At 44.5% G+C, this 18672-nt stretch overlaps 1 protein-coding gene across 1 annotated transcript in view; it reads right to left on the reverse strand.

Annotated features, from left to right (window-relative positions):
• LOC124606650 (sialin-like) overlaps positions 1 to 18199 on the reverse strand; it is a 90074-nt gene extending 71875 nt beyond the window's left edge. Inside the window, exons 1-3 of the mRNA XM_047138652.1 lie at positions 18119 to 18199; positions 2596 to 2810; positions 701 to 853 (exon numbers count right to left, since the gene is read on the reverse strand). Coding sequence (XP_046994608.1) covers positions 701 to 853; positions 2596 to 2784 — 342 coding nt within the window. The 5' untranslated portion in view covers positions 2785 to 2810; positions 18119 to 18199. The remainder of the gene's footprint in view (positions 1 to 700; positions 854 to 2595; positions 2811 to 18118) is intronic.
• Positions 18200 to 18672: the final 473 nt, after the last annotated feature.

Here is an 18672-nt window from a genome sequence, read left to right on the forward strand (position 1 = left end):
CTTTAACCACTGCACCTCCGACACACGGTCTGTATCGGAAATGCGCAGACTGTCTCGGCACGCTCCCCGGCTGACCCACACTCACACATAGCGCCACCTACCCATGTCCTCCTTGCTCGCTGAACTTAGATTCCCGCTATAGGTCGAACGTAAATGAGCTTCCACACTGAAGGTTGTGGATTCATTGCCCATCGAGGCGAATCAGTTACACAAATGCGTGGTGTCTGTTCTTTCAGACATATCCGAAAGAACAGATCATACATTCATACAATTCAGTAGTATGATATAACAACGTACATCGCGCGGACCTTGATTAGCAAAACAGCCTGACTACGCTTTGCTGTCAGCATAAGAATACACCGAAAACGGCAATTACGGAAGTCGCCAGACCCCTTGCCTTCTTGTGGAGATGACTCAGCACAGCACAAAATGTTCAAATGTGTGTGAAAGCTTATGGGTCTTAACTGCTAAGGTCATCAGTCCCTAAGCTTATACACTACGTAACCTAAATTATCCTAAGGACAAACACACACACCCATGTCCGAGGGAGGACTCGAACCTCCGCCAGGACCAGCCTCACAGTCCATGACTGCAGCTCCTTAGACCGCTCGGCTAATCCTGCGCGGCAGCACCGCACAGAAATCTGTATTACTGTAAATTACTTTTTAAGTTGTGGAACATGTACTGCTAGGACACTCACACTACGTATATCGAAGTGCAAGACTTGGGCGATGTACTGCGGCAACGATGTGATGAGAAGATAGAAGATCCAGTCGAAGGTAATCATGATAGCGATGAGAGCCCAGACAGCTGGCGTTGACATAATGCTCTTCCACGGCACAGGCAGCTTCTTCTGCAACACCAAAGACGCAACACTCACCACTGTACACTCTTCAGTAATGTTCACGTAATTCCCAATTAAAGTGCAAGTGAACAGTTTTCTGAAATCTGGCTTAACACATCGAACGAGGTGGCCCAACGGTTAGCACAGTGGACTCGCTGGGCGATGGTTCAGATGCCCGTCTGGCCATTCAGATGTAGAGTTTCCGTGATTTTCGTACATTTCTTATGGCAAACGCCAGGGTGTTTCTTTTGAATAGGGCACGGCAATTTCTTCCCCATCCTAGCCTAATCCGAGCTTATGCTCAAGTCTCTAAAGACCACATTATCGACGGGACGCCAAACTCTAGTGTTCCTCTCTCCTTTCCTTTCTGGTTGAGCAGGCCTCTTATGTACAACATTTGGTAGGTAAAGCTGCGTGTGGCTGATTTATTGACCCTTTGTGTTATGCTGCCCAGTAGCATATCTAGGATCTCAGGTCTGAGCTGTGGTGGAGGGAGGGGACGACGACGACAACGACGACGACGACAACGACGACTCACGCTAGTTTCGCAGCGAATGACGAAACGCTTTTGGATTTCATGCTACAACAAATGCACACATACAAGTAATCAATACAATTAAATGCTCTACTTTTATTCAGACTGATACTGAATTGATACATCTGTCTGTCAGGGGAGGATGAATTTTGGTTTACACGATGAATTAGGGTGTTTTCAAGGGGGTGGGGAGCCACTGTACTCTCCTGCCCTTGTCTGGGTACGCCGTTACTGCCCCTGGTTACGTACCTCACCGATAGTAAGATGAATCAGTCTGAGAGGAGGCAAGCAGTTGCATGATGTCCAATCGCTTACAAGACTGTCATCCTGATTTAAGCTATTAATTCGAAAAATACCTAGGGGAACTCGAAGATATGGTATATGTTTCAGGGAAAAACTAAGGGAAGCAGAAATGTTAGGCAGAAACTGATATTCACATATCAGATATACAAACCAAAATGCTTTTCAATCACCTTATTGATGAAGTCATACCAACATTATAATGCCTTGAAAGCTATCGATACCGCTCCTGCGAGACATATCGAACGCAAGAACTCCTTTGGTTTTACAATAGGTTGCATTTTACGCGCCAGATTTCATGTTTTGGGGACACTGTCTACTGCTACCAACATTCCAGTCTCGGGGGTAAGAAATTTGTTATGCGTCAAGATGAGTCGTCAAAGTGGGGTTTAAAAAACCGCTTGAGTGCATTTTATTGAAAAACTTCGATGGAATTTTTCAGTTTCAATTCCCAGCGAGTCGTGCGGTTCCAGACTGAAGCGCCTAGAACCGCTCGACCACCGCGGCCGGCGTGCTAGGAGAAGATTTACTTTGTAAGTCATCGTGTGATTGGCAGCTTAGACATGACGGACACGATCTTCTTGACGATTTTCTGTTAACTAGGCTGTCAAGAGTCTATGAAAGTGTGTCTTATGAATATAACAAGAATCATAAGGACAGCAGTGAAGTTAAAGAATGTAGAGTACTTCTGACCACCTTTAAACTTTATCATTAACGGAGACAGCAACACAAGTATACGCAGCACATTGGCTGGAAACTTAAGTTTGTGAAGTATTTATTTGTAAATCAGAAATATTATTTTTTGAAAATAACTACTGTCAGCCATCGTCGCATAGGACACTTCCAGCACACCAACGTCACAACTGGGAGACTACCGCGCCATGGTACAGGAAGAGACAGTGAATGCGGATGTTACCTTAGCAGCTGACTGTATTGTGGCCTTGATGTAGTTACGTTCGGCTGGGTCGATGTACGGATGCTGCGACGGCGAATCTGCAGCCTGGAAGAACCATGGCACACACCACAGCAGTCCGACTCCTCCGAAAAAGTAAAAGGAAAGCGGCCAGCCGCCGATGGTCTCGCACAAAATACCCGTCACCGCCATAGATACGAGGGTTCCAACACATATTCCTGTAGGCAAACAAATGACACAGCAACTCAGTAACATGAAGTATTCATTGCACATACTATCTCTTAGATAGACTTATTAAAGTCCTTGGTAACTACAAGGAATATCCAGGGAAGAGTTCCACAGTCTGTAAAATGAAGTAATCGTCGAGGATAATGTTTTGGCCTAAATATCATTCATGATGAGACATGGAAATTGTAGTACGTATCACACGTTGTAACTAAGCGGGAGCAGCTAATTGACAGCACTATTATCCAGAAATCGGTTGGCACCAAGGGAAAGATGAAATGGCAAGATGAAAAGCATGGGGATATGTTTTACAGCCAAAGACTATGATGGGCCGTAGCACTACGGTCGCCGTATGTGGACGAGTATGTCCGCGGATAAAACCATCACCCATGTGTCACCTAGCCATGTGATTTGCTTTGAATAGTACGAAGCGCTATCCCTAGAATGTAGGGATAAGTGGTGGTGTTTATGATTGCACCACACTGCAGATTCCATCTGGCATACAACACGAAGCGTTGGACTTCAGGTGAAGTGAGAACAAGTCTAACTCTGGTTTTCTGAGTCAAGGACACGTACATCCATTCCATAACCTATCACTTTGTTTCCACAGACTCATGAAACACGTGTATAAGATCCGTTGTCACCATATTATTCAATGGAGAAAATCCAAAGGAGAGCAGTGCGTTTCGTTACCGGTTCATTTAGTAAGCGCCATAGCGTCAGGGAAATGATAAACCAACTTCAGTGGTAGAGGCGTTCTGCATCACCATGTGTATTGTTGTTAAGCTTCCGAGAGAGTACGTTGCTAGAAGAGTCAAGAAATATATTGCTTCCTCCCGCGTATACCTTGTGAAAAGACTACGGAGATAAAATTCGAAAGTTTGAGCCCACACATAGGGTTACCGGCAATCGTTCTTCCCACGAACGTTTCGTGACATGGATGGGATAGGGTCCAAGTGACAGAAGTATAAAAAATACCCTCCGCCATAGATCGCAAGGTGGTTTGTGGAGTATAGATGTAGATGTAGAAAAAGTCGTCATGTTGATATTATGGACACGAGATGGTCGTTAAATCGGTCGACTTATTCATAAAGACTGGTAAGCTGCACAGATCACAGCAATACTCAACCAAGGAAATAGGAGTAACCCGCTAGATTACAGATCCTTATCATTAAAATCAATTTGCTGTAGGGTTCTAGAAAGTATACTGTAATAGAACATTATGAATTACCTCGAATTCAGAAAATATCTTTCCTGTAAAAGACAGCTAATTCTTTATTAGCACGAAGTAGTGAATGCTATTGACAGGGGATCTCACATTTATTCGAAACTAGCTGGGGTAACCGGTTTTGCTTAGGGAGTTGATATGAGATTGTGTGGTAGTGGGAATAACTACTTGCATATTCTAACTATTTGCAAAATTTGTTAAAGTATAAGAGGTAAAATTTATTATTGAAAACATATTCTAACTACACTCCTGGAAATTGAAATAAGAACACCGTGAATTCATTGTCCCAGGAAGGGGAAACTTTATTGACACATTCCTGGGGTCAGATACATCACATGATCACACTGACAGAACCACAGGCACATAGACACAGGCAACAGAGCATGCACAATGTCGGCACTAGTACAGTGTATATCCACCTTTCGCAGCAATGCAGGCTGCTATTCTCCCATGGAGACGATCGTAGAGATGCTGGATGTAGTCCTGTGGAACGGCTTGCCATGCCATTTCCACCTGGCGCCTCAGTTGGACCAGCGTTCGTGCTGGACGTGCAGACCGTGTGAGACGACGCTTAATCCAGTCCCAAACATGCTCAATGGGAGACAGATCCGGAGATCTTGCTGGCCAGGGTAGTTGACTTACACCTTCTAGAGCACGTCGGGTGGCACGGGATACATGCGGACGTGCATTGTCCTGTTGGAACAGCAAGTTCCCTTGCCGGTCTAGGAATGGTAGAAAGATGGGTTCGATGACGGTTTGGATGTACCGTGCACTATTCAGTGTCCCCTCGACGATCACCAGTGGTGTACGGCCAGTGTAGGAGATCGCTCCCCACACCATGATGCCGGGTGTTGGCCCTGTGTGCCTCGGTCGTATGCAGTCCTGATTGTGGCGCTCACCTGCACGGCGCCAAACACGCATACGACCATCATTGGCACCAAGGCAGAAGCGACTCTCATCGCTGAAGACGACACGTCTCCATTCGTCCCTCCATTCACGCCTGTCGCGACACCACTGGAGGCGGGCTGCACGATGTTGGGGCGTGAGCGGAAGACGGCCTAACGGTGTGCGGGACCGTAGCTCAGCTTCATGGAGACGGTTGCGAATGGTCCTCGCCGATACCCCAGGAGCAACAGTGTCCCTAATTTGCTGGGAAGTGGCGGTGCGGTCCCCTACGGCACTGCGTAGGATCCTACGGTCTTGGCGTGCATCCGTGCGTCGCTGCGGTCCGGTCCCAGGTCGACGGGCACGTGCACCTTCCGCCGACCACTGGCGACAACATCGATGTACTGCGGAGACCTCACGCCCCACGTGTTGAGCAATTCGGCGGTACGTCCACCCGGCCTCCCACATGCCCACTATACGCCCTCGCTCAAAGTCCGTCAACTGCACATACGGTTCACGTCCACGCTGTCGCGGCATGCTACCAGTGTTAAAGACTGCGATGGAGCTCCGTATGCCACGGCAAACTGGCTGACACTGACGGCGGCGGTGCACAAATGCTGCGCAGCTAGCGCCATTGCCGGCCGAAGTGGCCGTGCGGTTAAAGGCGCTGCAGTCTGGAACCGCAAGACCGCTACGGTCACAGGTTCGAATCCTGCCTCGGGCATGGATGTTTGTGATGTCCTTAGGTTAGTTAGGTTTAACTAGTTCTAAGTTCTAGGGGACTAATGACCTCAGCAGTTGAGTCCCATAGTGCTCAGAGCCAAGCTAGCGCCATTCGACGGCCAATACCGCGGTTCCTGGTGTGTCCGCTGTGCCGTGCGTGTGATCATTGCTTGTACAGCGCTCTCGCAGTGTCCGGAGCAAGTATGGTGGGTCTGACACACCGGTGTCAATGTGTTCTTTTTTCCATTTCCAGGAGTGTATTTACAATACTTGTTGCTGAACAACATTTTTCATTTTGTTATACGGGGTATGTATGTTAAAATTTTTGGAATTTCTTTTCGAGAGCAAGCTACATATAGCTGACCGTGAGAGAAGTGGGGGTCTCTGAGGTTGATGACGCCATATTTTAAAGTTTGTCCCTGCACTTTTTTAATTCTAGAAATGTAGGCTAATTTGATTGGAAATTGCAGTTTTTTAAGTCGGAATGGCGGTTCAGCAGAGATCAGTGGTGTTCTGGCATTAAATAGCGTGTGTCGTTTTTACTTTCCAGTCATAGGTTCTGCTTCGATGGGGTTATTTGATAGCTGTTTGACGATTATCCTTGTTCCATTGTACAGTTTTGGTCAGGTGAGATTTCTGAGTAGTATGATCGGAGATGCAATTTTAAGTCAAGGGCAGTGTGATGGCATTGCTGGTATTTCCAAAGAGTTTAGAAATTTTATGGGTAAGTTGACACATTATTCATTGTTTATCATCGTGTTGATCGGTTTGTATATTCTCTCTTCACCGGGAATTTTATTTGGAATATTGAAGTTGATGTAGTCGACAAAATTATTTTTAGTTGCCAGAATTGCGCTTTCAGAATCCTGGTATTTCTTTAATAAATTTTCTCGCGTTGCTAAATCGGCAGATGTTATCCATTTTTACGATTACGACATGTTGGTGATTTTTACATTCTTTAGTCGGGTCGTAGTGGAATGCCTCATTTGTTATGTTGTACTGTTTACCTGTTCTCGTCCGCGCTTCTCGTAGGGTAATATTGTCATGGCTGGATTGAGGTCGCAGTGTTTTATTCAAAGATTGAGTCGCAATTCTTGATTCTTCAGTCCGTTCATTATGTCGTTCTTCGGTTTCTCTGCTTCTCACAATGCTCATTCTCGTTCACTGGGAACTTAAACGTGTTTCCCGCTTATCGTCTGCTTCGTTTATTCGCTGTTCTTTTTGTTTTCGCCGTTTTGCTTCAGAGCTGGTAAGATCTCCTTCTCTTTTACGTTCGGGCATTGTCTAAAATATAAATAAAACCAACTTTTAGTAACAAATACACTGGGAACAGTTTTCATACTTTAGATTTTTATTCAGTGACTGTATTACTGAGACTACCTACACTTCACTGTTCGTTTTTACTCACTCACCGCACTACTTTTCCTTCCTTCGTCACTCATAAGAAACTGACCTTCGAACACACCGCGACTTCGACAGGCAATCATTCCTGGAAATTACCTACCAATGGATAGCCCTACCAGCGGCGATTTCCATAACGTACCAAAAAGGCTTAGAATTATCCACAATGTTCCAGGACATTCCACAATACTAGAAAGTATAGAAAGTATTCTGCGATGTTCCACAATGATATGAGATGTTCCGCGATGTTCATGAACATTCTGAAATCTTCCCTAATGTTCCAGACGAGTGACGAACATTCCAGAACATCAAGGATCATTGTGGAACATTCCGGAACATTCTGGAAAGTTGTGGAATGCTCTCTAATACTCTCAAATTTTCTGGAATGTTCTAGAAATTTCTAGGGGGCGAAATTTCCCAGCCCTTAAATCTTCAAAAGCATGCCCTTCAGGAAAAAACCTGAACGTTCTTCGTGGATGGGGGCTGAGGACTACTACACCATGTAACTCCTTTGATCGTACCGGGACTCGTTTCTGAGTTTTAGCGGCACGCTTGTTGTAAACTTACTTTTATAATATATATTGATTACTACAGTTCATCTATCGTCTAGTGAAGTCATCAGAAGATCAAAGCCAATTGCAAAATGACTTAGACGAGGTATCTGTATAGTATGAAAAGTAGCGACTGACCGTAAATAAAGAGACGTGTGAGGTCATCTACATAAGTACTAAAAGGAATGCATTAAATTTCGGTTACATCATATATCACACAAATCAATAATCAATAATTGACCATAGAACTAAATAAATATATTAAAATAACGAATACCTTAATTTCGAACGAACACATAAATAATGTAGTGGGGAAGGCTACCCAAAGACAATGATTCATTGTCAGAACACTTACAAGATGCAACAGGTCTACTAAAGAGACTGCCAAAATTACGCTTCTCCTTCCTCTGTTATAGTACTGCTGAGCAGTGTGTAATCCTTACAAGGTAGGATTGAAGGAGAACATCGAAAAAGTTCAAAGAAGGGCAGCTCGTTTTGTGTTATCATGAATTAGCGGACAGGGTGTCATGGATATGTACGAGAGCTGGGGTGGCAACCATCAAAATAAAGGCAATTTTCATTGCGACCAGATATTTTCACTAAATTTCGATCTCCAACGTCCTCCTCCGAGTGCTAAAAATATATTGGTAACACTCAGCTACATGGGGAAAAAAGAACATTGTAATAAAATAGGAGAAATCAGAACTCGCACGGAAAGATTTAAGTGTTCATTTTTGCGGCGTGCAGTTCAAGAATGGAACAGTAGAGAAATAGTGTGTAAGTGGTTCGATGAACCCTCTGCCAGACGGTTAAGTATGAATTGCAGAGTAGTAATCGTCCATATGTACATGAAGCAGTTACAATGGCGGGAAAATTCTTGCTGGATATCTATATAAATAACCAGTAAATAATTCCGTTGATTAATACTTTTTAAAATAGAGAAACAAGAAATAAACGCTAATAAAATGTCATGTATAGGCCTATTGCCAAGCTTTAGTCGCGATATTGAGGAAGAAGATAACTGTCCTGATGATTCGCAAATGGACTTCACACGGAGGAAGTTGAACAAGTACTTTTCTGTAATTCGATAAGCACTGTAGGCAGAGATGAAAGCGAAAATACGGGGAACATTATTTCGGGACTGTTCTGTGAAGGTTCGCTATAGTCTTTATTGCAACATTGTGTCGGAAGTGATATTGTACCGAAGAAATGAAGCAAATTCTCGTGAAAAACTTGATAGTTAGGCAGTCCTAACAAGGGAACCTCCCCATCGCAGCCCCCTCAGATTTAGTTATAAGTTGGCACAGTGGCTAGGCCTTGAAAAACTGAATATAGATCAACCGAGAAAACAGGAAGAATTTGTGTGGAACTATGAAAAAATAAGCAAAATATACAAACTGAATAGCCCATGCGCAAGATAGGCAACATCAAGGATAGTGTGAACTCAGGAGCGCCGTGGTCCCGTGGGTAGCGTGAGCAGCTGCGGAACAAAAGGTCCTTGGTTCAAGTCTTCCCTAGAGTGAAGTGTTTACTTTTTTATTTTTGCAAAGTTATGATCTGTCCGTTCGTTCATTGACGTCTCTGTTCACTGTAATAAGTTTAGTGTCTGTGTTTTGCGACCGCACCGCAAAACCGTGCGATTAGTAGACGAAAGGACGTGCGTCTCCAATGGGAACCAAAAACATTTGATCGCAAGGTCATAGGTCAACCGATTCCTCCACAGGAAAACGTCTGATATATTCTATACGACACTGGTGACGGCATGTGCGTCACATGACAGGAATATGTTGTCGACCCACCTAACTTATACACTTCGCGAATGGGTAAAAAGATTCTTCTACCTTGCCCGATTTAGGTTTTCTTGTGGATGTGATAATCACTCCCAAAAAAAGTGATGAAAACATAAGAGTTTGTCATGTAAACCGAAAATAAAAAATTAAAATTTTCACTCGAGGGAAGGCTTGAACCAAGAACCTCTCTTTCCGCAGCTACTCACGCTAACCACGGGACCACAGCGCTCCTCAACTCAGATTTTCCTTGATACTGCCTATCTTACACATGGACTACTCAGTTTGTATATTTTGCTTATTTTTTCATAGTTCCACACAACTTCTTCCTGGTTTATCAATTGATCTGTGTTCAGTTTTTCAAGGCCTATCCACTGTGCCAACTTATTACTAAATCTGAGGGGGGTGCGATGGGGAGGTTCCCTTGTAAGTAGTGTTGACAGTATTTCCCGCATCGCTCGGCAATGCTAAATCTGCGGTTTAGTAAAACAGCAGTTATTATGTCTAGAAATGCGTAAAATTCTGTAATAATTTAAGACTATAACTCGAATTCCAGAAGGGAGCAAGTGCCACCTCTTGCCTCCCCATGTGGGCCCCTTTGGTACAGGGGGTTGTTGGCTGTTGGCTGCTTAATGAGAAGCTCCCCACCACCTGTGCGAGCGGAAGACTTTTCGAGCATGCGCGTTTGAGTTCACTGTTTTTCCGGCAGCGAAGTTGTTAGTATGTAGACATGATCTACTGGGCAGTCTGGTCAGGACATGAAGGTACCAAATTAAAATAACGTAGTCTCTAAGAGTATTCAATCCATTTCAGTTACATTTTTTTAGGAAGTTATCTGCAATATCTAGGTGTAGTACATTTTTCTGAATTTAGCGTTCTGAATGTGGTCTGACTGGATTCCTTTTGTTCCTTCTGGACGAGCGCCACGACCGAATTTTTCAAGCGGTGCGAGGTTCCCAGGAACCGCTTATTCACTAATTTAATTTCACGGTACATATAGTCTACTGAATCGTGTACTGAAGTCTCATTCCTTTGACCGTGCGGTCTTTGTGTAAGATATCTCACTATTTGTTCAACATATCATTACGTATTTCAGGGGTACTACACGCGACAGAATGATTATTTTTGGTGTATAAATGCGTTCAGCAGTTGTCATTTGCATTTTCGCGTTTTTTAAATCGCACATGAATATTTAGCTAAAGAACAGTTGGCAGTTGGTTTATCGGGATTAGGCAAACTTGAAGCGTGATTAATCCATGTGTTCTTGTGATAGTAGTTACCATTTAATAGTGGTGTGCAGATTGTAGGTCGCAATATTTAGTGCTTAACGAATACTGACACTTTTCTTTCGATCTCGAATTTCTCGATTATAAGGGAATTCTTGCAGTCTTAAATCTTAGTACATGCTCGCTCCCTGCACACTCTGTCTGCTATTTGAACGTTCCCATGATATTTCGTGGTCAAAGTAGATATTACCCGCCCCCTGTGCACGCATGCGTGTGGATTCAATGATTTTTATCCTGTATAACTGTGCAGGCTTCTGCGGCCAGATTCAGTTGACCTAAGAGTTTTCTGAAACCAACGTTTCGGTCATGGTTACAGTGGCCTTCTTCTGGGTCTACTTGTGTGTTTTAACTGTACAAAGTCGCCTACGTTGTGTCGTTAATGCTCAGTGAGCATGACATTACGTCACAATTTTAATATCTCGTTATTATGATTGGTCTCTTACGTGACCCTGCAGAGTTAACACACACCAGTAAATCCAGAAGAAGCCAACAATAAGCGTAACCGAGCTAATGGTTTCTCTAGCACGGTTTTTACGTTACGATGCGGTACCACGCTCAGAAAACTTTTATGTCAACGAATTTTATCCTATGCATTACGTTATTGTACCGTGCTGAGCTCGAGACTGGCTTCATTCCCACCTGTATAACGCCTTCCCTATATCCTAACCTGATACACGTTAAAAGACCTATATTTAATTCAAGTCACAAGATGCATTTTAATTACATAATTTCCATGTATTTTTGTCCTATTTTCTACAATGCGTTTATGAAATAAATTCCCTCCATTTAAGATCCGAAAACCATTTCTTTCATCAGATATTGCCTTTGTGTCTCATAACCCCGATCCCCCTTACAATCTAATGTGTCTAGATCAGAATGCCAACGCGTGATTAAGAGATATGCGTGCACTGAAAAGAGACAGGTTTCAAATTGAAGAATAATTAAATAAATTACCTTTAGGGCATCCCCGAAACGTCCATCTCAGTTGCATGCTTACCTACATCATAATTATTTGTTGTGTTAAATAGTTCTAATTTTTAATGATGGGAAATAATACTAAAAAAATAACAACCTTCCTCCTTTCCTTTCCCTTTCAACGATTTGAAAGTAAATAACGCCAAATTTGTGCTCTGGAAACAACAAGTACAATTTTTAGGTCACACATTTTCTGCAGTATGCAACTGTCACCTTAAAGAGAAAGTCGATGCCCTCCAAAACATGCCCCGCCTCTTCGACTTTCAACAGGTAAGAAGACTTTTAGGGATAGCCAGTTTTTATCGACGACTCTTGCAGTGAACAGCTGCAACGAAGGCGCCCTTGACAACAGCTCTGGAGGGCCAAAACACAACTAGTTGTCGCCCATTGACGTGGACCACGGAAATGAAGCACGCCTTCGAACAAGTATTGGCGAGAATACACGAAGCCTTCCTTTCAGCACGTGTTGCACACGCGTTTACCCTTGCCGTGGTTGCGGACGTCACTCAGCTGGGAATCGGTGTTGCGCTCCAGCAAAAAGTTAATGGCGCGTGGCAACTCCCGTTCCCTCGAAAATGACTGACGCTCGGACCAGGTAGAGTGCTTACGATTATGAGTTGTTCGTGATTTACGACGCTATCTGGCACTTACGTCTGTACGTGGAAGCACGGGCGTTTGCAGTATCCACTGGCCACGAACCCATAACTTTTGCCTTCAAAAGGCAATTAGAATTAGTCAGTTTACCACCGATTTCAGACTCGTTAAAGGGTCAGAATACACAATTGCCGACTACTTTTCGAGTCTACAAGGCTACTGTATCCTACAAACTGACTGCAGCAAAAGCAGCCAATGTGCAGCTTCAAGAACTCGTGGCGAATGGAGATACAGTAATGCAGTTTAAAAAGTGCCTCTAGCAGGATCCGACAAATCACTCTGGTATGTTGCATCAGGGCATCCTCCTAGGCCATTCGTACCTGCTCCTTTGCGAAAGCAAGGTTTCACTCAGTGCACGACCTCGCACAACCCGGAGCTAACAGCACACTTAAACTTATCAGGGACAGGTACGTCTGGCCGAGTACGAAAACAGATTGGCTCTCTTGTATGCCAAACACGGTTTAGTCCACGTGCGACTAAGTCGGTCGGCACATTCGTAAACAAATAGGCTTCTCACATATATATATATATATATATATATATATATATATATATATATATATATATATATATATCTGCTGTCTCCGTCTGAAGGATTGAGATATATCTCCATGCCAATCTACTGGTTCACCCGTTAGGCCGAAGCTGCTCCTGTGACAGACGTTTCAGGAGAAACTACAGTGAGGGCATTCGCCGCTACACGGATCGCCAGGTTCGGCTGCCCGGCACTTGTCACGAGAGACCAAGGACGGCATTTCGAGTCAGCCCTGTTGCTCGAACTCGCTGAATTATGTGGATTCTAACACCATGGATTCTAACACCGTCACGCCACTTTTTATCGTCCCAGCCAGCAACGATGGTAAAGTGATGCAACAGGACGCTGAAAGCTGCGATTATGTATCGTTACACGACTTAAACAGCGGCATTACCGCTAGAGCATCTTGGCCTCTTCATCGCCCGAAGCAAGAAATTGGCACATCAACGGCTCAAATGGGCTGTGATGAGACACTACAGCTTCATCAGAGTTTTTTGTAGCACATCAGTACCTGTCCAAATCCGAACCGCCATTCCTGCTGCAACAAGGTAAGAAATCTCCAAGCTTTGACATACGTAGGCATCTCGTTACAGAGAATCCATTTTGTGTAAAACATTCTCGGACTTCTTGCCACGTCAGGTCAGGGCAAAATTTCGAGATTTCGACAGTTACATCCGTCGTCTTCGTCAAGAAGAACTGACTGCTGCTGTGATGTCCTTATACGTATAACCCGAAGACGACTTCTGTTGTATCCACGGACCCAACCAACTCGCGCACGCGCGCCCTGGCCGTGACATCGCTTGCCACAGTTCCTGTCGCGGCCGTCGGCGTCTCAGGGCGTTACCGCCGACGGAAGAGGTCGCGCCATGGCGGAGCTGGGGTCCGCAGCGCCCTCTGCCTTTTGCATATAAGGAGGAGCGCTGGCCCCGAGACGGACAGTCTGTTGTCGATTGTCTATTGCTAGCCATTGCAGTGTGATATTTGCTATTGTATTCGACTAGGCTCAGTACACTGATTACTCTTAGATATTACTTGGACTTCTATTGCTGGTGCACGTCTCGTCAGAAACAAAGATAAGTTATCTCTTCATTCTAGCGGGCGCAATTCTTGTAATTCTTGTAATTATTTTTCGGCTAACAGACATAGCTACATCCTGGTCACTACCCACGCTATATACAATTTGTGGTGGCTGCCCCAAAAGTACCGTCGAGGACCTTGGGTTATCGAGCCGTCACAAAAACTTCTACATCCGGTGTGAGTGGAGAAGCAATTACATTGATCAGTCCATCCGCGCCGATTGCGACCACTGTGCAGAATATCAACGGCATATTAAAAATCGAGGACTGGAGAAATCAAAAAAATGGTTCAAATGGCTCTAAGCACTATGGGACTTAACTTCTGAGGTCATCAGTCCCCTAGAACTTAGAACTACTTAAACCTAACTAACCTAAGGACATCACACACATCCGTGCCCTAGGCAGGATTCGAACCTGCGACCGTAGCGGTCGCGCGGCAGACTGTAGCGGCTAGAACCGCTCGGCCACCACGGCCGGCGAGAAATCTCCACCTGCTGAGCTCAGCCTCACAAACAGACATAAAATAATGTTTGACGAAAGAAAAGTTTTGTCCCAGGTTCCCACATACTGTGATTAAAGAGCCTGTAGAAATAAGAATGTGTGAGAAAATCTTCAACAGTGTCGACGGATGTAATGTTAGCGGTGCATGCGCTCGAGCTCTCGATGCAGAGAAGAGCGACAGATATTCGTCGCAATGTTTACCCTACTTCGGAAGCGGTGGCACCACGAGCACAGACGTTGACACCAGCTGCGACAGCACGATGTAATTATTAGCCAATCAGAAGCTGTCTTTAGGCTATATAAGGCCACCACCGCAGCAGTTTTGACAGTCAGTTGCTCCCGACGAAGACGATGGAGTTAATCGTCAAAATCTCAAGATTTTAATCTGAATTGACGTGAAAAGAAGTCCGAGAATGTTTTATACGACAGTGCCGACGTGGAAGATTTTGTTCTCAATCCAGAATTTTTATTTGCAAGGTTCCGAAGAAGTGCTCACGTGTTATATTAAGGGTAAACACTGCCCCTCCATTCCTACTGCATCCTTACACTCGCCGTTACCAAGGTTTAAAGTATAATGAGCAGCCTCTATGTTATGCATATATTGTACAATGGTAAACATACGACCCTGTCATTGGACAGGGTTAAACGAGACTACACGTTACGCGGCAACGACCTACCAGCTCAGCACCTCTGTCCTCCATCAGGTGCGACGAGCGAGGTCGACGAGCCACCCATTTCAGCGACCAAAATTAATTCGCCGACTGCTAATGGCTTGGCATCAGCTACATTATTTAATGCTCTATTACGCAGTAGCGACATATGAAAATCTGTGCCCGTTTGGGACTCGAACCTGGATTTTCACATGTTACTACTGGGTAGCAAATCTGTGCCTAATACAACCGCCGCGCGGCTTGCCACGGGTCACGCGGCTTCCCCCGCAGAAGGTTCGAGTCCTCCCTCGGGTATGGGTGTAGTGTGTGTTGTCCTTAGCGTAAGTTAGTTTAAGTTACATTAAGTAGTGTGTAAGCCTATGGACCGATTACCTCAGCAGTTTGGTCCCATAGGAACTTACCATCACAAAAAATTTCTTAATACAACTGATGTCCAGGAATTCCGAAGTATTTCGTACGAAGTGGGATCGTCAAGTAAGCTTTCTAGTGAGGCCTACATCACCACCGCACCATGAGCTCTCGCTGACAACTAAGGACACCCTTTGCGGATGACAGCGATGGCCACCAGTTTATACGAGGGCCAGACGTCGAGTACGACACCAGTTGCCATACGTTCCCGGCGGAGCTCCAGTCTGCAGCAAAGGGGCTATGTGGGAGTAGAAGTTCGACAAGGGCTTCCAGTGTAGTGCGTACTCTGCTTGATGCAGTGGATGCCTGTTGGCAACACACGGGAGACTCAGCCAATCTCTGGTACCTCTGCATTCATTGCATGATCTATGCGCGATTTAAAGTTGTGCAAATGTTGCAAGCAGTAAAATAAATACTGTTCTTTTTCTGAAATTCCGAGAACGTGTTATTTATTTTGGTTAACGTACCTACTACATTTAGGCCGCTAGCCCGAACACAACAGTTGCAGAGGACTATATACACTACTGGCCATTAAAATTGCTACACCATGAAGAAATACGGATGATAAACGGGTATTCATTGGACAAATATATTATACTAGAACTCACATATGATTACATTTTCCGCAATTTGGGTGCATAGATCCTGAGAAATGAGTACCCAGAACAAACACCTATGGCCGTAATAACGGCCTTGATACGCCTGAGCATTGAGTCAAACAGAGCTTTGATGGCGTGTACAGATACAGCTGCCCACGCAACTTCAATACGATAGCACAGTTCATCAAGAGCAGTGACTGGCGCATTGTGATGAGCCAGTTGCTCGACCACCATTGACCAGACGTTTTCAATTGGTGAGATATTTGGAGAACGTGCTGGCCAGGGCAGCAGTCGAACATTTTCTGTATCCAGAAAGGCCCGTACAGGACCTGCAACATGCGGTCGTGCATTATCCTGATGAAATGTAGGGTTTCGCAGGGATCGAATGAAGGGTAGAGCCACGGGTCGTAACACATCTGAAATGTAACGTCCACTGTTCAAAGTGCCGCCAATGCGAACAAGAGGTGACCGAGACGTGTAACCAATGGCACCCCATACCATCACGCCGGGTGATACGCCAATATGGCGATGACGAATACACGGTTCCAATGTGCGTTCACCACAATGTCGCCAAACACGGGTGCGACCATCATGATGCTGTAAACAGAACCTGGATTCATCTGAAAAAAATGACGTTTTGCCATTCGTGCACCCAGGTTCGTCGTTGAGTACACCTCCTGCTGCAACGTCAAGGGTAATCGCAGCCATGGTCTCCGAGCTGATAGTCCATGCTGCTGCAAATGTCGTCGAACTGTTCGTGCAGATGGTTGTTGCCATGCAGACGTCCCCATCTGTTGAGTCAGGGATCGAGACGTGGCTGCACGATCCGTTACAGCGATGCGGATAAGATGCCTGTCATCTCGACTGCTAGTGATACGAGGCCGTTGGGATCCAGCACGGCGTTCCGTTTTACACTCCTGAACCCACCGATTCCATATTCTGCTAACAGTCATTGGATCTCGACCAACGCGAGCAGCAATGTCGCGATACGAGAAACGGCAATCGCGATAGGCTACAATCCGACCTTTATCAAAGTCGGAAACGTGATGGTACGCATTTCTCCTCCTTACACGAGGCATCACAACAACGTTTCACCAGGCAACGCCGGTCAACTACTGTTTGTGTATGAGAAATCGGTTGGAAACTTTCCTCATGTCAGGACGTTGTAGGTGTCGCCACCGGGGCCAACCTTGTGTGAATGCTCTGAAAAGCTAATCATTTGCATATCAAAGCATCTTCTTCCTGTCGGTTAAATTTCGCATCTGTAGCGCGCCATCTTCGTGGTGTAGCAATTGTAATGGCCAGTAATGTATAACAAGTATCAACTCAGCTAATGTTTTATAGTTGACAATGAGAAATAAACTTCTTCGTGTGCATGCAAACAACTTACATCTATTTCAAAATTTGGTAGATACCTTATTTCTTTTCCATTTCCAGATTCGTATCCGAAATCATAGCAGCTGCTTTACAAGTATACACAAATACATCACATAAACCTTAAAGAGTATTGTGAATACAGAAGTGGTTTGACTTACTATGGGAAGTCTTTGCGTGGAAGTAAATGCTCTACGTAGATGGAAGATATCTACTGCGCACTGGACCATGATCAATGTGCAGGCGGTGAGGGCGACGGGAATGGTTGCAGATCGTCGTCTGTTTAGATGGTATGTGTCGCCGTCATCCACTACCTATTCCACTGTGTATGAGTTTTCACCAATATGAATGACGCATCAAAGAGGAGTAATTCAGGAAAGTGATAAGAATAACTGAAGAATTACATATACATTGGCTGAGCAGCGCTCTGTCGTCAACTTCGTTACACATCAGTGGTCGGCGAAAAGCTGGTCACAATTTTGTAATCTTTTAGTGAATTTGAAAGACGTTCAGTAGGATATCCTAATGTACTTAGTGATATTGTCCTATTGACGATATTGTCCTATTGACGACCGCATATCATCAGCTACGATTTAAAACCACATGTTTATGAAATATAAGGTGCAGCACAATTTGTTGACACTTACCTAGAAAAATAATGGAAAATAAGCTCCTTTCGTGGTCTGGTGCCCAAGTGCAAACAGTTGTCTGTATAGCTGGTATTATGCCACCCTACGAACGAAAAAGACATTCTTCAAGTCCGATCTGACCAATCAGGAAAAAACTGAAAAATAAATTAATGAGAAAAGTCTAGCAAGATGTTGGAATGCTTTATTATGTAATAGTTATCCACTAAAAGAATTATAGTGAACATACAACAACATTTGCTGTTAAAAATGCACAGTTTTCACTAAAGTTTAAAAGAAACGCGACTTAATTTTGAGTCTGTTACTTCGGCAGCCGCGGAAAGAGATTAAGACTGAGAGAGAGAGAGAGAGAGAAATGGCAAGCAGTTGCATAGCAGATGGTAAGCAATCAATTTCACACGGTATACATATTTGGATATGAATTTGTGGGGACAACGCAAGAGAGGAACCTCTCTGACCATCGACTGCGTCCTCGCTAAGCATGTCTTTGGATAAATGACTCAGTTCACTATATGGCTGCTAAGCGGTGTGAAGTGTCTTGCATGAGTGCCGTA

The sequence above is a fragment of the Schistocerca americana genome, chromosome 3, assembly GCF_021461395.2.
Source record: "Schistocerca americana isolate TAMUIC-IGC-003095 chromosome 3, iqSchAmer2.1, whole genome shotgun sequence".
NCBI lineage: Eukaryota > Metazoa > Arthropoda > Insecta > Orthoptera > Acrididae > Schistocerca > Schistocerca americana.